This window comes from Acanthopagrus latus, chromosome 7 (genome assembly GCF_904848185.1).
Source record: "Acanthopagrus latus isolate v.2019 chromosome 7, fAcaLat1.1, whole genome shotgun sequence".
Classification (NCBI taxonomy): Eukaryota; Metazoa; Chordata; class Actinopteri; order Spariformes; family Sparidae; genus Acanthopagrus; species Acanthopagrus latus.
Genome location: NC_051045.1, coordinates 18,853,486 through 18,880,180, shown reverse-complemented (window position 1 = coordinate 18,880,180; position 26,695 = coordinate 18,853,486). Strand labels below are relative to the sequence as shown.

The 26,695-nt window shown below is 42.4% G+C and overlaps 2 protein-coding genes across 10 annotated transcripts in view; both read right to left on the bottom strand.

Annotated features, from left to right (window-relative positions):
• The window catches only part of LOC119023356 (kazrin-like), a 171,366-nt gene extending 156,983 nt beyond the window's left edge, over positions 1-14,383 (bottom strand). The window contains exons 1-2 of one of the 5 annotated variants that reach the window (XM_037105205.1): positions 14,238-14,383; positions 10,182-10,584 (exon numbers count right to left, since the gene is read on the bottom strand). In XM_037105205.1, coding sequence (XP_036961100.1) covers positions 10,182-10,257 — 76 coding nt within the window. In that variant the 5' untranslated portion in view covers positions 10,258-10,584; positions 14,238-14,383. Of the gene's footprint in view, positions 1-2,324; positions 2,717-10,181; positions 10,588-14,237 lie in introns of those variants that run through there. The other 4 variants (XM_037105208.1, XM_037105209.1, XM_037105207.1 and 1 more) reach the window with 4 other exon arrangements.
• Positions 14,384-16,835: 2,452 nt separating this feature from the next.
• Positions 16,836-25,950, bottom strand: prdm2a (PR domain containing 2, with ZNF domain a). Of its 5 annotated transcripts, none has more exons than XM_037104370.1 (4): positions 25,817-25,950; positions 24,012-24,080; positions 19,047-23,333; positions 16,836-18,789 (listed from the first exon to the last, which is right to left on the bottom strand). In XM_037104370.1, exon 3 carries the CDS (start codon positions 23,285-23,287, stop codon positions 19,088-19,090), a length of 4,200 nt encoding a protein of 1,399 aa, XP_036960265.1. In that variant the 5' UTR covers positions 23,288-23,333; positions 24,012-24,080; positions 25,817-25,950; the 3' UTR covers positions 16,836-18,789; positions 19,047-19,087. The 5 variants fall into 5 exon arrangements, with proteins under 5 accessions (XP_036960265.1, XP_036960262.1, XP_036960267.1 ...); XM_037104367.1 differs by having other exon boundaries at positions 19,056-23,333; XM_037104372.1 differs by having other exon boundaries at positions 19,056-23,333; positions 24,012-24,077; positions 25,817-25,908.
• Positions 25,951-26,695: the final 745 nt, after the last annotated feature.

Sequence of the window (26,695 nt, the reverse complement as noted above, 5' to 3'; positions counted from 1 at the left end):
CTGAAGTGAGGATTTAGAAGCCGGAAAGTGAAGGATTAGAGACTAGGATTGAGGTGATTGGCAGAAAAATCACGCACCGCTGCTGACGCATCATCCACCTGCCGCCGCAGATAAATGCAGCCAACAGAAGAAAAAAAAAAAAAAAAAACACAGGACGAGAGAGGAAACGCGTGTCATATAAACGCCAAAGAATACGAAACACGCTGTGAAACAATCACAAATGCAAACATAATCAACTTCCAGTGATTAGTGAGGATTACAGTTCCCCCGCAGATGAGCCAGAAGAGAAATCGTTTGTCCTAAAACGCGGCATGACTCCCCACGATCCCTCAAATAGAGTTAAACCGACACTTCAAGTTTTAATCTGAATCCCATAATTCTATTGTAAGCGGGATGGGCAAATCTGACGTAACACTCCCCAGAGCTCTATGTGCCTTCAGACTTTCTCTTGTACACACTGGAAAAGAACTTGTTCCAGCCTGTCCAATGTCTAACAACCACAGTGCACAAATCAAATTTTTGTTTCCTTAATTGGAGCACATCGGCCACCAAGGGAGGGCGAACTGAGCGAACAGGTGTCTGCGAGAAATCCTTTCAAGGGGCGGACATTTTGTAAGGTCATAATAGGATCCATGTTATAAGTTACACTTGTGCTTTTCCTGCTGTCAGTTGAAACACCTAAATGATACATAAAAGCAGAAATTAAGGTACAGGTCATGTTGTCTGTGGGGGGAAGAAAAAAAGTAGAACAGTCTTCCCAGCTATGTTTCACGGTTCACGGTCCATGGCTGAGGCTGCCACTGCCTTGCTGTTGGCTAACGTCCAGCCCTGCCAGCTTGTGGGCAGCCTGAGTTGCTGCTGTGCATCACTGCTGGTTGATATGATAATCACAGAACCACTGAGAGCCTGCTGGTAGCTTGTACAGTACACCAGCTGGACACTTGTGCCAACTGAAATCGAGTCACTACACTGCAGTAAGCTTGAGCGTAGACGGTTTGCTTTGGATTCTGCTGCCAGCACCTGTGAAGTTAAGAGTTATAACTAATAAAGCAATGTGAGTTCAACCTCTAACAGCAGCCAAATGGAACTAGGGTGTGTTGCAGCTGTAAGCCCCGAGTAACCCAAGAGCAATGCAGGAAAAGTCGCTTTTCCTCCAATGCCGAGATTTTCTATCCTGAAAAAATAGACGAAAGGTGGATTCCCCCACAATCACCGCTCAAATCACATTTATTAAAAGGATAAAGTAATTTGTAATCTTTCAGAGAACACACAGCTCCTTCTAAAAGATACCGGTGTGTTTGATATCAGTCAAGTAGCCCTCTGGGTTCAGGACGATATCAATTAATATTCTAACTTATTTCCGCACAAGTTATAGGCCTGTTTAATCTCTGAGGTACTTCAAAAGTAGCACAATAAAATAAAGTGAGAGTGGCCGCTCACCTTCAACACCCACAGTCTACACTGGCAATAGGGCCGCACAGTATGGCAATATAAAAAATAAAAAAATCGAATGTGATTATTTTTTGACAGATATTGTGATGTGACTCACAGTTATCATTTTAGCGTCACAATTTCCATGCTCACTGTAAAAAACGATTATAATCATGGTGATGCAATATTTGTTGGGGTGTGGAACAAAAAAACTTGTTTTTCTTACATCTGGAGAACAAAACTTGTACATCTGGTACATCTCTGCAGCACTACAGTATTTCATTATAGAGCTGTTTTGCTACACATTTGAAATTATCACATCTTCTTGCGATTTTGGATATGGTTAATTTCTCCAGCTACTTATACTTGTGAAGAGTCTGCTTTCACAGCCATCCATCATCAATAAGGAGCATTATACACTCCAGCATCTCTACTGTCACTTTTCGTCTCTGCAGTGTCCATCTCGGCACTATGACACTAAGAACACTTGAAGACTGAACACAGTAGAGATCCAAAACATGAATATTTGATGTCTTGTGCAGAAACACAGCACAGCGATATAAAGGCAAAGCTCCAGTCAAAAGTGCCTGTATGCATCAAGACAGGATTTCACCAGTCAAAGGAAATCAGCTCCAGAGGCACATCAAAGGCTCTGCGCACACCTGTGAATCACTCACCACAAATCTGTTGATGATAAATCTCAAGAAAATGTTGTATTCTCTCTATCAAAATGTTTCAGTAGCCAGCTCTGCTGGGACACAGCAAGTCTAACTGGCACTCATTCACTTAGCAATTAGCAGAAAGTTGGTCAGTCAGCTCCACAAACTGTCCCACTGTTTAGTAATTAAACCAAAAAGGATCATTAGCCCTGGTGAAAAAGCAAGCTGTCTTACCTTAAATCAGGTGTTCTTTGGTGTCATTCAGCAAACACAAGAGCAGATATGTTGTAACTCCCAAAAAAACAGTTTCTCTTGGTCTTAATTGTTCATTCCAAACAGAAAAACTTCGAAAACGGCCGTTCACTAACTGCTTGTTTATGACGCCAATGCTAGGACGGCTAACGTTAGCTTAGCATCGAAGGCATTTTCTCTGGCCTGCTGTTTTCTTCTCAAAATCTGCTCTTTCACCGTCCTCCCCCTGTTATTATTCTAGTTTAATTAATGTGTCGATTATGTAGCTGAATACACCTCAAACTTCAGTATAGTTTAGTTAGCACGCTGACTGAAACACACCGGGTATTGGCCGCGGTGTTGCCTCATTAATCCTGGTTGCAACAGTGCCACCGTGTGTCTGTGGGTGTAATAGCAGGATGTTTAAAAGCTTCCAGGCTCAAGCAAAACACAACAGAATATAGTTGAAAGAAATAAACAGTGCAGGGTTCTTTTGGTTTGTTCGTGTGTTTGTTTGTTTGATTGTCTGTTTGTTTTTTACCTAGGTTATGACAATAGCCGTGTTATTCTGGTTAACTGCTTAAAAAAATAAATTCTTGAGACTATTTCTTTGGCTGAAGATAGTAAGTTCACAATGAGGACTTGTCATTTTGCTATTATGTAAGCCATTTCTCTGAATAACAGGAACATACACAACACTTTTTGTTTTCTACCAATTTTCTTTTTGTCAGGAGCAAGAAGTTCTTACGACACAACAAGTTGCCATTTTTCACTTGTTTAGAAAATGGTATGTGCAATACTGACACAAAGGCACTACATACATTGTGGCACCCCTTTATCTTGATGGCACAGATGGAGATGAACATAACTGACATCACAAGTGACTGTGAATAATTGAAGCAGTGAAGCAAGCTTTAATTTGATTGTAAAAAAGGACCTTCTTTCCATAAAGGCATGAATTTGTGAAAAAAAAACATAGTATATTCAAAACAAGCAATAATGATGGCAAAATGTTCCCATTAAACAAATATTCATCCAGAGCTGGAACCACCTAAATTCAAACTCATACGAGGCGAATGTGGTGAATTCATGCTTATTGATCTGCTGTTAAATAATGTATGCACACATCAAAGTTGATGGTATTGAGTTGAGCAGCAAGCAGAGAAAGCTAATATTTTTGCATTAAATTGGACGTGTTTGTGGAGCTCTGAAGCACAAATACAATCTGATGTCCTTGGAGGTATGACATCCTTTCATTATAGTGCAGAATCTCCACTCTCTCTCTCTCTCTCCCGCACCTTATCTTTAACAGTATCAAACATGATATCTTTTTTATGGCTTCTATTGCATTGTAGATCAGTTCTGCAGGCTGAAGTGTTTTTTTCTTAAACCTGCATCTCTTGTAAATGCTCCTGAGGTGAGTGGCACAAAACAAAAACAGCACAATAATTTTAAGTACACAAAACCTGTATTCAGAATGACCCTTATGTACGACAGGATGTGCTAACACACAAAGCTTGTATTTCAAAAGGTGGTTTAGTGGAGGATGGAGGAGAGAACGAGCAGAATGAGATGGAGGATTTGCAGAGAGAGAGCCTGCTGACCCAAACTCTGCTTTCAATCAGGGCTCCTCTGGCAGCGTACTCATTCATCTGAAGGTTAATGGAAGTTGGAGATGTCGAATTCTAAGCACAGAAATGGGCAGGGAAGGGGCTGGCATTGTACATTTTTCAGAGTGTGCCAGGTGTCCCATGGTCCGCCGCTTAAACTCAATTGACTGCCTTGACAGCAGTTTTTCCTCTGTGAGTTTTGAATAATAAACTTCTGCTTTAAAAAAAAAAAAACATTCCCAGAACAACTTGACACAAAGTTTTTTTGTTGCTGCAACGGAGGAAATATTTGAGGAGTTTCGAGCACCCGTCATCGCACATACGGCCTTCTGCATTGGCGGCTGGGTGAACACAGTCTATATTTATACATGTGATCCCGATGCCCTGCTGTGGTTTCAGCTTTGCACGGGGCGATACCATGGTTCCAAACTCATGTGAGCAAGAGTACAGCCACTGGTGCAGACGGATGACCAGCGTTCATCTGTGACTGACTTGTCAATAACAGGTCTAGACATAAAGTACGTCAGGGAATGTTATGTAACCATAATCTCTTTCTTTATCTGGGAGACAGACCTGTGTGTTTTGTTACTGACTGCTGTTCAGGTTGATAAATGCCCTGTTTATCCAGACTTTTCCTGAGAAGAGATCCACTGATGTGAAAAATACCGAATGAAACTACATCACAGTCACAATAATAATGAGAGTTAATTGAGTTATATGATTTATTTGTGAGCACTACTATGTATGCTGTATGAAGACTGTGCGGTATGATGTTAACACAGTTTTCAGAGAGATTAAATGTCAATGAAGATCCTAATATTTGTTTTCGAGAAACCAAAACCAGTTATCCGGTTGCCTGGATGACTCAGAACCTTCATCAACAATATTTGTTTTAATAGTAATAATTATTTTCCAGTGTGATGAAACACTTCGCCCTCGCTAACTGAGGCTCTGTGAGATCATTTAAAATCTGGTTGAGTGCCAATGTAGCTCCTGTGGCTTCAATTCCACAGTTTAGCGACATGAATTTATCAAAATGCACATCAAAATGGCAGCAGATGGAGCGTGTGCAATTGTTTCAGCGCACAGATCCTGTGGAGTCACAGTTGGCGCTCTGTTTCATTACACCAGCTCCTCTAAATACTAAACAAAATGAATCAAAAATACATAAATAAGAATCTGTAAAGCAGCACAAATCAGTGACTCACTCACAAAAAAAAAAAATGTGTTACCTTGCTGAGTGCACACACTGACTGTACCGGCAAACCTCTTGCAACGTGACTCCTTCTACATGATTAGCAACACCAGGAGCATGAAGCTAATCTCTTACTGCAGGAAAGCCCACTGGGTAAGGAAGTGTGAGCAATCTGCGAGTTCGCTGGAGCCATAACACAAGTGGAAGAAGGAGAGGAATTAATCACTTCAAAGAAGACCAAAATATGTTCTACACCTGCAGTGGTCACGTATTAAAACTTCAAATCACGTTCGCCTCTCCTGAGCAGGGATTTACCAGCGGTTTATTGAGGCACTAAGGGGATATTCAAGGGTAAAGTGATAGCTAAGAAAGGAAACAGTTTCCAACTAAACTGACAATATATACTGTACACTCACCTTGAGCGTCTCTAAAAGTAACTGTCTCATTGCAATTTTATTGGAAACACTGCAATTTTTAACAGTAACAATAACATTATAATAATTTCAGGGCCATCAGATCCTTAAAATGAAATTAAATGAATTGTAAATGATGTAATACGTAACATTTCTTAATTAAAATGTCTAGACAACAATGTTAAGAGTAATCCGTGATTCACGTGGTTGCTTGTTGCTATAATTTTCAGGAGACGGAGACGAGTGAGGAAGGCACTCAGCAAACATGACACGGTATGATGTGAATAAAAATATAAAACGTCACCTCGCCTGTGAACGTCTCTGACTGAGTCACGGAGATAGACTTTTCATCAGCAACTGTCTTTTAACAACGACGACAACTCCCACGATCCCATTGATTGAGAGACCTTGAGCAACAGATTACGTAGGGCTCTTCTCGGGGGTCTCTCTCCGCTGTCCTCCCCCCCGTGACCCCGAGATCCCTCTCGACACGCCGTGAAATGCATCTCGCAGGAGAGGAGAGAGGACGCTCAGTCATGAGCACAGTCATGTCCTTTTTGCCAAACATTGTTTCAGCGCCCATTAAATAGTGAATGGGGTTCCCATGCAAAACATCAGCTGCTCTGCAAGGCCAATAACCATTCATACACAGACCAAGAGAGGTGCCACTGGGAGCCATCTGGGGCTCAGTATCTTGTCCAAGGACAAGGACACTCCAAAATGTAGACTGCAGGGGCCAAGGATCGAACCACCAACCCTCCAACTGGTTCACAACCGCTCTGCCTCCTGAGCCACAGCCACCCTTATTATAAGAATCATGAGACACAGCTGGCATACACAAGCCAACGAGGGCAGAGAGCAGGACTCTGTAACCGTTCCTGTGCATCAAAAAGTTGTATGAGTTATTTACGATGATAAAATCTGCAATTAAATCTTTCTGCCCTCTGTTAGACCATGTGAGGTGCTGTTTCAACCACACGCCTCACTGACGTTCCATCTGATATTATTTATCTCTACACTGTGAAGTGAACAGGAAGAAAATGTACGAGCGAATATATAAGTTGTCACGAACACTGTTCTGCTCGTCTGACAGAGATCATAAAATGCAGCATTAGGCTGTGAGAGAACGCCGGACAGACGATGCAGCTGTGCTACACCGTGACGTCGCTTTCGAATGATGCTCCGAAGAACGGACATCTCGTTTCGCCTACTGCCTCGACTCATCTCTCCTCGTGTCGTTTTACCTGCCTCCTGCCTGAGAAGAGGAGAGCATGTGCATCTAGAGGAAGGCTATATTTTTTTATCTAACTTGTCAGATTCTTTGTTCCTTCCTTGAGAATAAATGAACTGGGTGACTTTTCTTGTGTATTTTTAACACATTATTGCACAAACATGGTGCCACATGTGTCCTTGTCATCACATTAGAGAAATGCACAGCAGAGGAAAGGAAAGAGAGTCAAAATGAATGTTGGACATTAATCATTTTACACGCTGATTTTGGTTTTCAGACCGACAGTGGTTTTATATCTGGAATTTGGGCCGAGAGACAAAAGCCTCCATGAGAAAACAGGAAGCTTTTGTTCACACCGAGTAAGAGCCAGAAATCTCAGGTCCTGCTGATGCGATATTATTAATCCACAATCCCATCAACAGCCTACGGGTACACTCCAAACAGACACTGCTACGTTATGAATTGCCCTCGATCCTCAAGAGGAATAAGATCGTTTATTTCCATTACGTGTGCTAAAAATGAAGCCGTTGACATAATTACAGGGAATGAGTGACTGGCGGGAAGAACTTTGAGAAGTCGCACACGTAAGAAATAAACTTTTCTCTGAATACTTACGCAGCAGTGGGGGGAACAAAGTTGTTACGCTCTCCTCGACAAACGGGAGCATCGGCTGCTCGGGGAGTTTTGACAACACATCACAACACCAAACACAGCACATATCACACCTCCAGCGGGGAGTAAGAGAATTGTAGCAGGATCGTGCACCTGGCACTGCCACGTGAATGTGATTCATGAGAAGAAGAAAAAAAAAATTCTGTCAAGCGTTTTTCTTTTTTTTTTTCTTTTTTTTTTTTTTTCTCCTGCCGGGGCACCACCAGAAGGTTGTTAATATTCAAGTCTTTGGGCATGTGCAACACTCATGTAATGGATTTTCTCTCTGCAATTCAAGGCAGGCCTTTTGCATATAGCTGAGGGACTTCTGATCCAATGATGGGTGACAGCCAAAGATAACAAAAAATCCCCCCTATAATTACTGTTCAGATATTGCCAGCCAGCGCTACTGTGGATTAGTCTTCCAGCAGCTGTGTAACACTATGTAAGGTTGTTGCTAAAAATAGAAGGAAAAAAAAAACACCCATGTCTTATTCACACAATTTGCAGCTTGCTCACTTTTTTTTTTTGCCCCGATCCCCTCCCCTCCCCTCTCCCCCCCTCCCCTCTCCTTCCCTCCCCTCTCCTTCCCTCTCTTCTTCCCTACCGTCTCCCGCACATCCGAAATCATAGACATGCAGCAGAAGCTTCAAAGAGCATAGATAACTTGGGGAGCACAAGACTGACTATAATTCACCACAACACATGCAATGATAATGTCGTTTTTGCATAACCGCAGAGAGTGGCGTTTAGGTTTAATTCACCCAGCGCTCTCACCTACACTGTGACTGATAAGTCAAAGGCATCAGAAGGGGGGAGTCGGTGTGAATGAGCTCCGCAGTTTGACTTTAAGTTGTCTTGGAGTTTTGGTTTGAATGTGGGGGGAAGCGAACAGAGGAGGAACACAAAAACATCCCTCAGGCATATGTAAAATAAATGCGCAACAAAAGACTCAATATTCAGTGAGAGTGGATTTGCAGAAAGTCCAAAAGAACTAATTGCACAAAGCTCGACGCGCCTCCAAACATTTAGACAGCCGCGTCCTCTCTGTTGATTTTTCTGCCGTGTCACGCTGCCTGCTGCGTTTCTCCTCCCTGCGTGGATGTGAAGTGAGTAATCACTTCGACTCCTCAAATCAGGACACCTATCCAATCTGAGCCACTCTGATTATCACAGCAACCATTAACCTACAAGCCGAGCGAGTCGCTTACGAAAGAGGCCATTCAGAAAAGTTTGAACGTTTTCTTCCCTGTTGCAACCCCCAAAAAACAAAGCATTGTTTATTGATGAATTACAAAATACAATCAGACAAGGAACCCCTCAACTCGCAAGGCAATTGAACTGAGGAAAAAAAAAAAACTATTTCTGGATCAAGATGCCCTGCAGCCACGAGCACGTAGATACAATCATCCGAATCTGCAGCAAAACCCGTGAAAAATCACAACTCGCATTGCTTCACATCAGATCAGCCATGGCCAAAGGGATCCCTCTCCTGTTTTAGAAATTATATGACACCTTGTTACAGAGCACCAGAGATGGATTTCGTCGTGCTGTGAGGTTTGAACCTGCAAAAAGAAAAAAAAGCCACAGGGCCACAACAGTTCAAGCAAGTCACATACAAATAATTCACACACGCACCCACATACGCAGAGTCTGACTGGGGCTGTGGGTGTCTGGCACCCATACTGCAGAGAAAACCCTTCAAATATTGATATGTAATAAGTACATAAGCATAATTATAAGCAAACATCATCTATTTTTCATCGCTAATTCACTCAGCAGACTCAGACGCATTTGCAAAGATGATATCTACAAAAAATCCATTTAAGTGGTGCAGCAGTTAATGCAGAGGAACTTGTTTAACTTGCTAATTGAGGAACAAACTATTTCTAATTAACGCAGCATTCTGTTATTTAGTCAACCAGTCGGACAAAAAAAAAGAAGCAATATAGACTTCATGAAGGTACGTATTGCATTTCCCTTGAATTCCTGGATTGTAACAGTTGAGAATGTATCATCATTTTTTTTTTTCCATTTTTAGACCTGTGGCATGTTCAGACAAACAGGGATCAAAGGTTTTCACTCATACATGAAAGGTGAGCTCCACTCTTCCACATTCACCTGCACACACACATGTACACACACACACACATACACAAGACACATCCCACGCGCATTCACACCTGCTATCTCCCTTGTGCGCGCGAGAGGCGCATCAAAGTCTATCAACATTAACACGTCGCTGTGTCGAGCCGCATTACAACAGAGATGATTCAATATCGAACACATAAAACCTGAGCGCTCGAGCGAACCAGTGCTGCATGAAAAAGCGTGAAATCACAGTGATTTCCCAACAGAGATGAGAGACAAAATATAATAATAGCCCTTGTGAAAAAAATAAAAGGATTCCATGATTAAAATATTGAGATAACTGAATGATTAATTGCGGCAGAATCTGCTTTAAAAGGAAAATGATGTTTTAAAAATGTTGTTGCCTACCCATTTTGGGGGGAAAACTGGGACGCACATCTTTCAACTGTTGCCTCCTTTAATTTTGCATACTGAAATTGCTCGATTTAAATGTGTCATAATCAGAACAGTCTGTGTGAAAAGAGTCTAGATCTTTAGCATTAAAATCAAAAGAGCCGTGGGGGGCATCCGTCGAACACTGCATGCAATCAAGTTAAACTAAATCAGGAATCAAGCAAGGCATATGAACTTTTAGATTTTCAATTGCAGACTTTAGGTGTTAACACTCACTGGCTTGCATGAGCTGACCCTGACGGCCAAACACCTGGGAGAAAGGGCTGCGGCTGCAGGTGAGCGTCTCCTCCATGGCTGAACTCCTCCGGGAGGGGAAAGGTCCTGCGTCTTCAGAAAGAGGGTCAGCCTCCGAGCGTGGAGAGGGGTCGGCTGTTGAAGCGCTGGAGCAACCCTCTCACTCTCACTCTCTCACTGACTCACTGATAATTTGCACCTCACGACCTCTCCTACGCCTCTCCCAGGGCTGTCATTTGCTTCTCACGGCTGTCTCCCCGCTGACTGCAGATCAGTCCCGCGTCTCGTCGCCTCAGATGCCGTCAGAGCTGTTGCTGCTCCTCAGCTGATGGGGGATCTGCGTTGGGGTTGCTCTCAGCTTGCTCATTAGTGCTCCAGTGTGGCGCTGCTTCAGACAGAGAGCACAGGCAAACACAGCATGAACAAAGCAAGAGAGGGAGAGAGAGAGAGAGAGAGAGTAAGCGTTGAGGAGGAGAAGCCTGCTGCAGAGAGAAGACACACTCTCTCCCCCGCTGGAAGTGAGAATAGAGATGATAGTGTGTGCGTGCATGTGTGTACAGCCAGCTCTGACATTACACTGTGGCTGCTGCTGCTGCTGCTGCTTGTAGTCTCTAGCTGGTTTCCTCTTTCTCTTTTATCTCCCTCATTTTTTAATCCAATCTGAATCATCTACAGCATCTACGATAACATCTGTCTGAGGCAGAAGACTCTGTAACAAATTTGGTAAGTTCCAGGGAGTGAAAAGGCAAATATCAGCATGATTTCGGTGTGGCCTGTGGTCTGTTCATTCAGTTTCAGGTGCTGGGGAAGTCAGATACAGGGGGACCACAACTTGTGGTTCCTCAAAAAACAAAAGCTAAACCCATAAAATAGAGGTGGCCTCTTACTCATCACTGGATTTTGACTTGGTGTAGGTTTATGTGGGGTGTTCAGGTGTAACATGGGCATTTACATAGGTTCCACATGGATATTTGTATTGGTTTAACAGGGGCATTTATATTTAGTCATGTATTCCCATAGGTTTCATATGTAATCCCGTAGGTTTCACGTTTACATGGTATTCACAAATCATACCACGAAAATGTTCCAGAATCATGTTCCCCATGTGCAAAGCACTTGGTTTAACACATGCAATCCACATATTTCATGTGATTTGAACATTTGGACACACACACAATCAAGCATGACCACATGTGTTTTTGCACGCGGGATATTCATGTGTTGTTTATTTCTTCTGTAAGGGTGTTTATTGCCTGACCTCCAACCCAAATTTTCCTCCGGGATAATAAAGTTATTTCCTTGTGTCTTACACCCCTCCCTCTGCCTTTACTTCCCTACCTCTGTACTATCTTCCAAATATAGACAGAATAGACTGATCCTACTTTTCTGTCTCTCACTCACTCACACACACACAAGGTGTACGCAGTGTCTTATGCAGCAATTTGCTCATGCAGGCAGAAAATAGCACATTCGCAAGCCCTCCTCAAAGCAAAAATAAAAAAATAAATAAAAAACACAGATACTGAGCGGAAAACTCACAAAAATCAGTTTCAAACTAAAGGGGCCAGTAGATCATTAAAAATGAATCGGCATCCTTTATTAATGTCCTCATTACTGCTCCGCTCCCACATGAACAGCATGCAGAGAGGGAAGAAGAGACTTATACAAAAGTACTTTATCCAAGTATCCTGTTTGTATTATTGCTTCCGCCCAGCGCTACTTGATGGGGGTTGTTACAGCGGTGGGTTCATTTTCCCTTCGACTGCAGTCTTACATAAGTTGGCACAAGTGAGATCAAATATTGGAATTTGACTTTACTAGATAACTTTTTTTTGTTGAGATAAAGACCGTGTTTTTCAAGGGATATCTGGCTGAAGTGTTCTGACTGCACCCCCTGCAAAAGAAGAAACATGCGCGACTGATCAGTAAAGAGTTATTAAACAAAGTGACAAGTGACTAATGATTGTGCCTTCCTGTCACGTCAGCCAGAATAAGCAGTGCCAGAGGTGGTGTGACTCAGCTCTCTCATGTGTCTTCACCTGAAACACAGTGATCCTGACAGCTCGCTGTCATCGCTTCATGCACTGTTCACGTGTTCATGCAAAGTTAATCGTCACCTCCGGATGACACGCGTCATTATCCCCGACTCAACTTTTTGCCTTTTCCAAAAAAAAAAAAAAAAAAAAACTGGGTACAGGACGCACCTCCAGCCCACCTAGGGGAAGAAAATACATTTCATCTCAGTTACCGGTTTTGGTTCAGCATGAATATTGTTGATCAGACTTTCAGTAATGATGATGAAATTAACGAGAAGCAGATCAAAGGTTTTCTCCCTCAGACTTCTGGGATGGATGTTTTTGTTTTTCGATCATCTCTGATCATGTGTCCTCGCTCCTCATCACAACTTCCTGTGAGGATTCAACATGGCCCTGGGCGCAGATCCTGAGCTGTGTCGAGCATACAAATGCAGCTTCGCAGTTTGAAGTTATCGCTGAGCTTGTGAGCACTGGGAGATCCTTGTACCTCAGGGCTGCGTTTTGTCGCAATAGGTACACGGTAACAGCTCAGAACTAAAAATCATCTGCCTGGCACAACTGCTTGAAGCACCCCAAGGCCGATCCCTTATTCCCACAGACTGTAATTTGATTTTTTTTTTCTTTTTTTAATTCTTAATTACTACAAGGACATCAGGTGTCTTAAATGCCTTTTTATACTCGTCTGCAATGGATCCTCGGAGATCCAAAATCTGGCAGCTTCTGTTTTTTTTCTCATTTAAATTACAGAGTTACATTACAACATGTGCCGTCAACCTTTTGTTTTCAGTTATGTAAAAATAAAACATTTGAACTGCAGCTTTGAACTTTTCTGAGAGGGGGGAAAAAAAAAAGACGTCCAAAAAATCCAAACCACTTGTGATGATTTGCCACAAAGGCACTAAAAGCTTCTGAAGAGTGGAAATATAAGCTTCGCCGGGAGAGAACAAGCCTTTACATAAGCGCACGCAGCAAACTGAACCAGCTCGCCTCACCTGCTGCTGCTCAGTCGTTTGCATCCGACTTTTATTACAGTGTTGGCTACAGCCGTAACACAAGGGGATGGAGGGGAATTACAGTGATAAGTCAATGTCACAGGCAGATGTACGCCACGGCTACTGTTTCCAAAGCATTTTCATAGAACTGAGGAATCGTAAAAAAAATTATCTTTCCCCTGGAACACGTACATTATTCGCCTGCAGCAAATAAAAGACTCCGCATAACTGCCAAAAATCCAATTAAACTCATGCCCACTGCACTGCATGTTGATGAACAATTAAACCGAGGCAGAGATAACTTCCCTCTGTTACTGTTTGATTGAGACAGCGTGCTGACACAGGCTGCCACTTGGGCCCGGTCCTAACAGACAGTATCTGTGAATTTGTTAAAGGTAGAACGTGTGAGACATGGCCACCTGTCGAAGGCAGCTCCAAATATATAAGGGGGCAACATATCACCAGAGTTACCAGCTACCACTGCTAGCTGCACTCTTTTCTGTAGGTACTTTTGGTGGCTACTAGCTGCTGTAAGCTAGTTAGCTTGGTTAGCCCGGCAGCTAGTGGCCCTGTTAGCTGACTTGACTCTGACGTGACGTTGACACCATTGCTACTTTATAGTAATGTACATTTAATCTTCAAAATTGTTCAGCAAATATCGGAAGACGTGACCAGAATTCAAAACACTGAACTAACATTATCAACAGAGTGAAAAGAAACGACTGTTATTACGTAATGTCAAAGATCAACTGTGTTGCAGAGATGTTCACTGAAGCTAGCGTCCTCAGATAGCACTGCCAGCTGATGGTAAGCAAAATAATGAACATAATAAGCTCACAAAATGTCAATGAAAAAATTCTTGCTTCTATTTTCCTTGCCGAACAGAAAAATACAACTGTACACCTTCTGAATTCAAGTTTCTCTCTTTTGCCAAACAAAGTCGAGCTTAGCGCTAAACGCATTGTAAGCTTAACTAACATCACACCTTCATTCAAACTCATGCAACTCACCAAAACAGTCATGGCTTATCTTTCCATGTCACCTCTGAGTTGTTCATAGTAAATCTTCAATTCACCAAGTGAAGTGTGAAAATATTCCAGCTCTACGCGCCATTTTTTTTTTTCAACTCTCTGCCGCCACTCTCTCCTGCTGCAAGCTTCTCTCGCACCCACCTGCCACATGCTGTCAGCCCCAAAGTTTTGGTCAGAGCTGCTGTACATCACCTTCATGCCATAACACATTCGGTGTTGTCAAACTGACCTCCAGCGGTCTTGGAGGCTGTGCTTGGCCTCAGTCTGGTGTCATGCCATGCTAAACCTCAGGTGAGGTGGAGGTGGGGTTCGAAATAACATACAGTACATGAAAAAGACTGTTCTGTGTTCGAGTAGCCACACACCACATTTCGTTGCACACACCTGTGCTGTAAAATGAGAAGTAAATGACCTTGATCGCTTGAAAAATTCAAGTCATGTTCTATATTCATTAATTCAGCTGTTTAGAGAGAAAAGTTGGCATTCACAAGGCCCGTGATGTGTGAGACGCTGACATTTAATCTGGCTCCATCTCCGATCTCATCCGTCTCTCTCTGACATTATGATAGGGTGACATGACAGATGTCCATCATGACTTTTACACCCCTTGTCTTTCATACGCTCATTTATTATTCATAAAAAATCATCTGAATATCAGCCCTTGTTAGATCATTCACATTTTCGACACTAAGCGTACTGCAGAAGTCTATTTTAGGTGTGAGTCTCGTCGCCAGTAGATTCTAACTGAATTTTCAGAGTTCTGGCATTATAATGCAGTCAGAAGCATTACAGTAAACTCTACTCTGTACATTTCTACTTTATCGGTGCTGACTGTGCGCTCGCAGGCTTGATACTGGATACATATTGACAGCTGGAACCCCGACTGGCCCAGCAGCCCACGGCTCATCATCTGTAGCATCTCCCACAGCGGCTCCCCAGTTGGCTCCTTAGAACTACTGTAGGTCCTCCTATAGGTTGTAAGTCGGGCTCCTCTAACCAACCTCAGGCACCCAGTGAGCCTTTGAAAGGGTGCAGTGCAACTATAAAACACCCGAATCACCAGGGTGAGGAGCTTGAAGAGAAGAAGAGTTCTGCAGAACACGAGGATGAGTCTGCATTTTTGTTATTTTACATGATATAAGACGACATGCAAGAAGTGGAGAACTTCCTTGTGGTGTCTGACCTGAGGGCAGGGTCATGTGTTTCTCAAACTAATTCTGATGCAACTTGTTAAACTTTGCACATTTGCACATGAGGAAGTTAATGATTTTTTTTGTATATCACCATGAGTCAAAATCTAGATTAAGGAGGTTTATTATTTTAGGGAATATTGTGCTCACATGCTGGATACGTCCCTGATAAATAATCAAGTTATCTCAAAGTAACACAAATGGTTTGGTTTTCAGTGTACTACCTACACAACAGGGGTCACTAGCAGCTCAACAGCAAATTTTTTGGTCGGGTTAACCAATTTTTCACTATAACATTACCAAAAGACAAAAAGAGCACGTCACAGAGTTGACAATCAAAAATGCATCTAAACTTCTGAAGAATATTTTAGAACAAGTATGAAAGTAGTTTATGAAGTAAAATGTTTGGTAGCCACAGTTTTTATGCAATTTAGAATTAGATAACTTGATCATTTAGTATTTTAGCTACAATATAGATGCTGTAAGACAGGGGGGGGAGAGGTAAGTAAACCTGGCGACGTACAGTACCTCTCTCAATCAGAGTAACAACCTATAAAATGATAGTAGAAATAGAAGCTTTTATTCACCTTTTTTTGTCAGCTAGTTCTTTTCGCTTTTTTCACTTTCGCCCCCCAGCTTGGTTCATCAGACTTTTCTCCACAAAACTGTGCTTGTGCAGATGATTTTTCTTGAGCGGGACAGTGAGTTGCTGTTGACTTACAGCTGAAGTGTTCTTGTTTCCACCTCACAGTTTATAGTGATGCCACTGCTGTTGCTCTACTACACCAAGTTGCAAAGGTCAGGGAACGCAGAGAGAAAGAGATGTTTAGTTTATTTTTTAGAGTTCAAAGGTATCACAATTCAAAACATGTTCATTACATCTTCTGACATTTCGATTCCCTCCTTGTTCCTCATTCATACCAAATCTGTGGGATGAAAAAAATGGGCTGATGTTCAAGATTAACATCTCCAACATTATTTACCGCTTACTCAGAAAAGGGGTCACAGAGTGGTGGCTCATGATGTCTTTCCACTGAGACTTTTTGCCATCCAGATTCCAAATGTTCAAATTCTGGTCGGAGGAGAGAATGCTTTAAAAATAGCACGAAAACACGTGTCACTGAACACTCATGTTTCAAACAGAATGTAGGAGTGCAGAAGAGACGCAGTGGTATCACAAAATCCCCCCCTTCTACTGAAGCCACTGCTCCAGTGGTTAATGTGAGGAAAGTGTGCCACCACCTGGGTGATTTCAGTACTTTCTGTAAAAGGATCATGCTGCAGTAGACACAATATGAAATCCGGCGACTCATATAAATAACTTACCGACAGTAATGTGATTAATTTGATTTGTTCATTAAAGAAGATTCCACACAAACTTCACATATAACCTTAACATTCTCCATTTATTTTTTAATACTCGCTTGAAAAAACCTTTAGTGCAAATCATACAGAATAACTGTTTAGAGATTGATAACATGATTTGTTTTAAATTATTAATAAATATACAAGACTCAATTTACACTTCAAAATGCTACAAGCACTTTTCACAGTTAACTAACAGTCTCCCAGACGGCCCTGTACATCCAACACACTGCAGTCAGTTTTTCGATGAGGGAAATATTACCAGCGAGGATTAAAAAGGCTAAATGTAAAGTACCATTACACTTTCTCTCCCTCAGATACAGGCCATTGTCAAGTTTTAGTTTGCCCAAATTAATAAAACTCAATTCAGTCATAATCAGAATAACTACCCTGTATAGCACTAGATCATCAAACTAGTAGCTTATCAAAAATTTAAGAGGAACAACTGAGTTTCAGCATAAATTACACCATGATCGTACATTTCCGGTTTTCGTGACTTATACTGTACACGTTAGAATTCATTATACACACTTCACACAATAAACTGTTATACAGATTGTAAGCAATGATAAAGCGCCTGTATGCTACAGATGACAAAGACCTAGATAGACTGTACTTCTAACATGAGGTTTTCTAGTCACTGAATGCAGAGAAAAAAAACCCCAAAACACCCCAATATATATATATATATTTATATAAAAAAAAAAAATCATATTTCAGGATTTCAGAAGAAATGCAGTGCAGGCCAAGCAGTGGAGCGGGCTCCGTCGATGCTGTAAGGAACTGAACTCTTATTATTGATGCTTCCAAACTGTACAGAATATAGCACTTCTGTTTGTGATTGCAGTGCAAACACATCAAACTGCCGTGATTCCCACAAGCTGAAAATGTATTTGTGGTGGCCCATAAATTCATGAGATTAGGCTGTGCAGAGAAATGCTTTTTTTAAAAATGCGATCGCACATAAATGGTTTCCTTTTAAGTGATCTGCACTTTCAGCTGCAGCTTCACACAGACTTGTGAAGAGAAAAACAATTTGATGTGGCCACCAAAATAAATTTTTCTGTGGGAAACACCAAGCTATGTTTGTTCTTCATCACCTCTATGCCACATTTAGTAATAATATATACATTTGATGGCACATTAAGAGCATTACTCTCAAAACTTTCATACAAACACATAGCAAACGGGACAACCAGATTATATACAATTTGGATTTGCAAAGGCTGTAGCATTAAATCTGCCAATATTACATTCACACCAAAAGAAACAACAACAAAAAACACAGACTTTCCAAAAAGTAATCAACAGTGCTGATATTGTTAATAATTTGTAAGCTACACTACACAACTGAGTGTATTAGCCTCTGTGATTCTTTAGTCTTGCGTTCCAAAGCAATCTAATGCGTCTTCCGTGTCAATACACTGTTTACTGTCGATCAGACCAACAGAGCAGCATCAGATTCAGTGTTTACGGCCTAATTGCATCAACATAATTCATCCAAAATTAATGTAGCCGTCACATGAGCTCACAGCATGCAGGAAATCAAAAGGCCACAGACAACAGATAAGGAAAAGTGCAAATGCATGCTGAAGATGATTGCCACATGCCATCCTCTCTAAATAACCCACCGAGTATGAAATGAGAGCAGCCTCCCAGCTCAATTCCTCCCACTTCCTTTCCAATTTGTGACATGTAGCAGTCAGATTAACTTCAAAGTGCAAATCCAAGCCGTCGACAGGAAAGTTTACGAAAGAGAGGAGAAATTTACAAAACTTTCAAGCTACCACAAAAGCATTCAAATACGCAGCGGCGCACAACCAGTCACTGCAGGCTCTTCAGTCGTCCCGTTTTATCCTCAGTTCAGTCATTTATTGTACAGCATGATGCAATCTGGGGTGCACATGGAGTTTACAGTGTGATTAGCAGTTATCTCCCTTTAGGATCAGTGGATGCATGTTCCACACAGCAGGGTCCTGAAAATAGAACAAAACACACACTGAAAAAGATGTAGACGTGAGGCTGCTTAGCATCTGGGTGCTGCGTTAATGCTTATCATTTAGGATGTTTCGTTATTTTTAATGCTCATCTTCATACACCATTAGGTTTTTTTTTAAGAAGATGGCAGTGCACAGATATTATTGGCTGCAAAATCTAATTTCACAATTAGACTGTTTATGATCTTATGAGAGGCTTGTTATCATCACTTTGTAAATCCATTTAAATGACGTACTCTTACTACCTGATGATCCCGTGTGAGCTGCTGCGTAGACCTCAAGCTGTAGGACTCTGATCAGAGCTGCTGTTAACGGCTTCAGTCGTTTCCTCTCGGCTCTGGGTGGGAGGCAGCTTCTCCTTCTGTGCCGCAGTCTGTTGCGGTTTCACTATGGTGATTTTAATGGGGATCCCTTTGACGCTATGCTGCACTCTGCTGTACTGACGCATAGAGGGGTTGAAAGTGCGAACAATGGGAAGTTCATTCAGAGTTGATGTCTCTTGTTGTGGCTGCATGCTTTCTTTTATGATTATTTTGCTCCTTTTGTTTGAAAAGACAGTTTGCACCGGGAGGATGGCGGGCCTCTTTGCCGGGCCAGAGGTCTGGAGTCTGGTTTTATGCCGAGGTGAGGCTTGTCGCTTCTCTTCGACGCCTCTGTGCAGGTGTCCATCATTTTCCTTTGTCACAGAGATTCCTCCCTCTTTACGTTTCTTCACCTCTTTAGGTTTCTTGGGGCAGTGTGCGAGGTGTTTGGTTCTGCTGCGACGCATTGTGAATGCCCTGCTGCAGTGCGGGCAGACAAAGATCTTCTGCTGCTCGTCCACCTGTGCGGGGGACATTTTATTGGATGAAGGGACTGATTTGTTCCTCTGCGGCATGACCCTTTGGACCAACTTTTTCTTCCTTTTATTCAGTACCTTTAACTTCACCTTTACTGGTGATTCTGGGTTTTGTTTTGACCTGTTGGACTGGCTGGATCGGTTTGAATTATTCATTCCGTTAGTAGAATTAGTGGTAGACAGAACTCTATATTGAGTTTTTGCAAAATGGCGCAGTGGGATGGGATTCTTTTTGGGTGTGTATCGCCTCTTATCGCTGGCATTTGCACAAGCCAGGATATGCTTGTGAAGCTCTGGCATGTTATCAAAGCTTTTTCCACATTTGGTGCACCGAATAGCCGTACTAAAGGTTTGTGGGATGTTGTGGGTGGTGAAGTTTGTGGCTGAAGCCACTGAGCCGGCGGGTGATCTGTTATGGTAAGGAAATGGAGGTGGCTTAAAGCTGGGATAATGTTGGTTAATGCCAAGACGAACATCAGGTCCTTTGATCTTGCCTCCATCTGAGGCCAAGATTTTAATTGTTGTAAACAGTTCTTCAGCAGCCACATCGTCTTCACCTTCTTCCTTTTTCACCAGTTTTTCAGGTTCCTCTGGAGCATCGGGCGCCGACTGCACATCGGGAGGCTCCGTCTTGACTTTTGTTGAGTTGTTGTGGTTCTGAGGTCTTAGTTTTCCCTTTTCTTCTTCGGTGTGTGTACACTGCTGGCCAGGATGTAATTCTTCTTGATGCTGCTTCAGATTGCAAAGGTAGACAAATTCTTTTGTGCATGCACTGCAAACGTAGGTCTTGCCCACGCCGTGAAGGCTTGATCGATGTTCGAGCAAGGCGGAGGGTTGCTCAAAGAGCAGCAGGCAGAACTCGCATTTGTAGGGCCATTCATCAGCATGGTCACCTACGTGGTCGCCTAGTTCCTTCATTGAATGGAAAAGCTTATCACACACATTGCAGATGAAATTCTTGGTGAACGTCTGCGGTTCTGCATCACTTGGTGTGTTGTTTGACAATTCGTCCTCTTCGGCTTTCACCGGTGAAGGTGAGGTTTTCAATGGGATTTTGGCTGTGGAAACGGTGCTGTCAGCAGCTTCCTCCTCTTTCATAGTGGGAGGCTCCGCATCGACAACAGGCTCTGGGTCAGGATTTAATTCACCCACAGCAGGAGAATCAGATATCACTGAAGCGGTGGTGGACAGAGTTACTGATTCTGCGATGGAGGACACAAGAACAGTGGGGTCCACAGTTTGAGGGTTGGGCACAGATACAATCTGTTGCTGTTCTATATGATTAACAACCATCTGCGGAGGTGCCGGAGGCTCAGCAGTGTTTTCTTGTAAGGTAATGGCAGCAGGGACTACATTCCCCGGGGCTTCCAGAGCTATCGTGCACTCTATCAACACTGTGTTGCTGGTAATGTTGTAAGAGTTGATGAGGGAGTCATTTAAAGTTACAGTGGGTGCGAATGACACTTCTGACACAGGAGTGGGCTCAACCATGGGTGGGTTGAGAGCTATTTGATCAGTGAGGAACACATGACCTGGTAGACTCAGAGTCGGGTCAAGGGATTGGGAGAGAGTGACAAGGTTTGCAGAATTTGTAGAGGCAAACGCAGTAGTTAAATCACACTTTGAGGAATTTAATGCATTTTCCGTGCAGATTACTAGAGGCTCAGGAGATATGTTTGGAGCTAATACCTGGATTGGTTGGCTTGAAGGGTTAGAAATGGGTGGCGGTGCCAAAACTGTGATTAATGAAGGAGTAGTAGGGAGCATGGTGTGTGAGGCTGGGGTAGCAAAAGCTATAGTGCACGGTGAAGCTGGCTGCAAGGCGACAGGAGTAAGGGAGGAGGACGATGGAGTCAGAGAATTGGGAGGTAGGGCAAGTCCATAAACAAGTCCTTCTGCAACAGGGTCCACCGGGGTCATCATATCTGCACCCGTAACTATGGTGAAGTCTGCAACTAAAGGGGTCTCAGGATTCCCAAGGCTTATATTCTGCTCTCCAATATTAACTAAGACCTTCTCCAACAAGCATGTGTTAGATTTACCTTCATTCAAAGCTGCCTGTGAAACTACATTTAACGTGAGGTCGGTTTCCCCAAGGCTCTTTTTTTGAAAACTCAAATCCAGTGCAGCTTCATCCAAAGCTACATCTTCATTTCTTTTGACTGTATTTGAAAGATCTAGTGGTTGCTGATTACAGGAGTTACCACCAGTCATGGGGGGCCAACTCTCTGTCGACACAGGTCTCACTGGATCCTCTACAGATGGAGCTGTGTCATCCTTTTCATTGCCTGTTTGGTGCACAGGTGAGGAACTATGTTGTGTTTCCATCTGTCCTGTAGTGACAGCATCACTGTCTGCTGTATCTAGCATTGGCGTTTCCTCATTAGATGCCGGGTTGTGTTGTGGGGAGCTTGGTGGAGATCCAGTCCTTCTTTTAAACCTCCCGGTTCCAGCGGGCAGGACCGAGAGAGAGACAGGTGAACAAGGCTTCTGACCATCTGTGATGAGGGCGAGTGTAGGTTTAAGGCCATCCTGCTTCTCCAGAAGCTGCTTAAGCTTGGGTGACAGAAACACGGTTCTTTCCTTCTGCACAACGGTAGACTCTGTGTTCTGAGGAAGCAGATTTTCCATCAAGGAAGATAAGAGTGATGAGGAGGATGACGACACAACCACCTCAGACTCCAGTTCAGTTTTAATTTGTGGTAAAAGAGGTGGCGTTGCAGTTCTTCTCTTGGCCAGCTGTTGACCAGGTATCTCTTTGCCTGTAACAGAGTCTGTATTTAGAACCTGGCTGATCTGGGCAGGGTCTAGAATAAGGGAATCCAGTCTAACTAATGTCGAAGACCCAGAGTGAACCTCAGCTGCTTCACAGCTACTGACTGTGCTTGTTGACACTATCTTTCCATCAATGTAAAAGCTGAGGTTCTCCGAAATATTGCTAGAGACATCTAGCATGTATTGTTCTGTGCGCTCCCCTTCATTCTCCAGGACAGTCGGGGGTTCCGTACTGTCACCGAGCTCTGTTTTGTCTTGAGATGTTTCACTGACTATCCCCTGAGGATGTTCGTCCTGGGTTCTGATGACATGTGCTAGTTGGTGCTGCTCGTGGATCCTGCGCTCATGCCTTCGCTTGTTGATATGTGTAGTAAATATCTTTTCACAGTACTTGCAAGCATGATGGCCATCTGACACTCCCTGTTTGTCTGGCTGAGCAGTATGCTCTCCAGCAGACAGAAGAGAAGTACTAGAGTTAGTGGGGGATGATGTGTGAGGCTGCATCACTGAGCCCTCTGAATCTAGACGCTTCATCTTCTCATGCTGACCCAGATTTGAACCAAGAGACACGTTGCTCTTATTGCTTTTGCATGCTTGTGCCTCGCTGTTTGCCAATGTGTGGATGTGCATGTGTCGTTCCAAGCCTTGTTTGCTGGTAAAATGTCTCTCACAGTGCTGACAGGGAAAAGAATCCCAGTCTCTCTCTGTATCCTGATTCGGATGTTTATTAAGATCCGGGTGCAGCGTCTCTATCGTGTCTGGTGCCGTGTCAATTTCCTCCTCATAAATGACCTCATCTTCCCCCTCATCCATATCCTCATTGTCTCCAAGTTCAGAACTGTACAAATGAGGAGAGTCCTCCATCTTCTGCGAAGGTTGTATCCCGTTATCTAAAGGAAGGCTATCACACCTAATGAAAAGATCAAGGTGATAATGTCAATTAGCGGCATAATACAGTTTAAGTGCCAAAAAAGTACTGAAGTTAACGTTATTGTCTGTTTTAAACCGATCTGCAGTCTAATCATTCACACCTTGTACAAATGTTGTTTAAATGCTGTAAGTTTGGATCACTGAAGTCTGCTTTATAAAATGAATATGTAGAGAAAGAAATAAAGACCAAGGGCACTCTTCTAGCAAAAAGGTCGAAATCCTTATACTGTAGCTGGATATGTCATGTTGTAATTCTGTTGATCGAATGCAAAAACTTACAAAAATACATCTAGTGCCAAAACATTTGCAATGTTTTGGCACTAGACCACCAGACAAATTGTTTCTTAAAAAGAGTAGCCATCTAAAATAGGGAGTGACAGCAAACCTGCCAATTAGGATAAAAACAATCTGCTTTCATTGCAGCATTTGTGTCTATATGTGTGTACTTTTGGAATACTCAATAAACAATTTTAATGAAACGGTGACAGCTCCTCCTCAGAACCAGTCCAAAACATGATGATGATGATTATATTGTCGAATTTTTTAATCTTAGCTATGATAATCAGCCATGACAACCCTACAAATACATTTAAATACAGAGACAAGGAGTCATCAATGAAGTAAAATAATACACAGAACTGTAAACACACCATCTTACCATTTTAATGGTCAGTGAGGAGTACAAAGCATGTTTTGTTGGACAGATGAACCCAGGCTTTTCTTTCTGCTGAAAGAAGAAAGAAAACCGCAAAGATCTTGTTTTAAAAAAAAGAATGAATTAATTTACATGACACATGATAATATGATATAAAAACAAAGTATCACACTTAAGATCGAACTAGTGAATAATAAGAAAGACAAACTGAGCAGTGTGAACAGCTGTGGTGTGGGAGTGGTTGACCACAGTGTACTTCAGCCCATCTCTTTTGTCATTTGGTTCAAGCCTCTGGTCCTGACTTGTTAACTTATGCTGATGTCCCTCGAGCATATAAAGGTTACATTATGAAGCAGGAAACACAGCATGAGCCAATGGACTCACACTTTGCAACACTCAATGTTCTCTATGGCAGAGCTGCACTGATGAGTCGACTAAAGGAAAATGAGACCCCGACTACTCTGATAATTTGATCACTCATTGTTTGAATTTGAGGAGGACTCTTTTCACAATTAAGGCAATTAAGCCATCAATCCTGAAAGTAATCGACAAATTAATCAATAACGAAAATAAACACTGGCTGCAGCCATACTCTACATGCAAGTGTTTTCTTTTTAATAATCAGTCGCCTGAGAACAGTCCCAAAAACACAGCTAATCTGCCCTCATGCTTCACCTCATTTACCCTCGTATGGCTGCTTTACATTACCTGCTACACTGATTACACACATTCACATCTGGTAACTACTGCACACCTCGATCATCATCATTCTGACCTCATAGCTGCTTTACTGTAGCCATGGGATCGGCTATATTACTGTAAGTCTTGTAAGAGCATCAAGTTTGGCGCAGTTTAAGACTCATCTACTTCTTGGTGGGACAAAATGGCAGGCTCATGACGTGTGGCTGATCTGTCGTGATCTTCCACCTGCTCCCCACCACTGCACGAGCGCTTACAGCATCACTATCGGTTTCATTTAATTGTTTATTGGTAACTTATCAGCTTTCTCGTTGTGCACAATTCATTTCATTCAATTAACCGCCTATTTGTACCGTAACAAGCAGTTTTCGGATACACGAGGTGATGTAAACACAGACCTTATATCTTATGATACACGTCCAGGTATTCTAACACAGGTCTGTGGTGTGCTCCTGTCGCACAAATAAATCTGAATCTGTCACGATATCACATTTGCAGAACCGAAAAGTATTCCACCACCATACAAGGGCCTACATAGTGAATTATTTGAGCCAGTCTCGAAATATTCAACTTCTATTTCCATCCATCTGCACTGCAACAGGCTTAGTTGACACTAATAACACACAAATTATATATTTTTCAGCAAGAATCCATCTATATTTAATGTTATCATTACAAGTCGGATTAGCTTTGGTGTGCGTTCACACGCATCTGCTTCACCTGGTCTGGTGACGCTCCCCCGTCCTTGCACCATTGCTGCCTGGTCACACAACACGTCGTCACTTCACTGTTTTGCTACAGAGGCTGCTAGCTCGTCCACAGAAAGGTCAACTGGCATCTCCAAAATAGCCCCACCACTGCCCTCCAGACACAAGGAAGACACTTGGAAATCAAATCCCCACACCCGCCAGGGTCCCGAGACAAGGCTTCACATACCAAGTGGGGAAATAAAATCAGCTGTTATCGCCATTAAAGCATTAACGATGTGCAGCTAGCCGCACTGCTAGCTCACAAGCCCTGGCTATATTTAGGACAGAATGTTCGACACGACCGTTACGGACACCGACTGTGACAGGCTACAAAAGTGCTCGTAACACTGTCATACATACTTCTGTTGGCAGCCAGGCAACGGGGTCGAAATATTCCTCTTGAGCAGGTTGTAGACAGTTGTGTGTTTTTCTTCCCTTAATGCACCTTCAAGTTTCTGGCGCTGTGATTGGTCAGAGAACGTGGATGTTATATCCGGGCCAATCAGCAACAGGTTTGTTGAGCGCTGGAGGAAGAAGAAGAAGAAAAAGAAGAAGAAGAAGAAGAAGAAGTCACCTCAGGTTGAAATGAGAAGCATCACTGGCACCCTGTACCATTTGTTTCATGATAATGCATATCACAGACATCCACCAAAATTACAAATACATACATAGATATATATAAAACTTGTTTTCATTATTTAAATAATATAAATGAAACAGTTGCCTACTTTTACACGATGACCATTTTTAATTTTGAGTTTTTAACTTTGTTTACCTAACAACTTTACATTCTCAAAAATGCATTCGAGTTCTCAAATATGCGACAACAAATTCATTCAATAATGATAATGATATAATTTATTTAAATTTGAACTGAATGCTTGAATTTTTTAAGAACTCGACCATAAATCATGTGTCAATTCTGAGCAGACTCTGTCCTTGCAGTGTATTAGTCTGGCCAGTAGAGGGCGCAATATCATAAAGAAAAGATGATAAAGATAGCATATAGAAGGAGGGAAAAGCTTTGCTGTGTTGTTTACCTGGCATATACATTTTAAGATGTGTAATATTAATATCTTACGATATTAATGGTTTAACCATATTGTCAATTACAGCATATAGTAGTTTTGAGATTATTTTCAAATATACTAAATAGACAACCAGATGACCACTGTATTGTACACTTCTCCGCGAAAGAGGTTACTCAAAAGTCAAGACAACAAAAGGCCATTTTATTTT

What these genes read in the sequence shown, in the direction of transcription:
- prdm2a (XM_037104370.1), bottom strand. Translation starts at nt 23,287, where the DNA reads ATGGAGGACTCTCCTCATTTGTACAGTTCTGAACTTGGAGACAATGAG.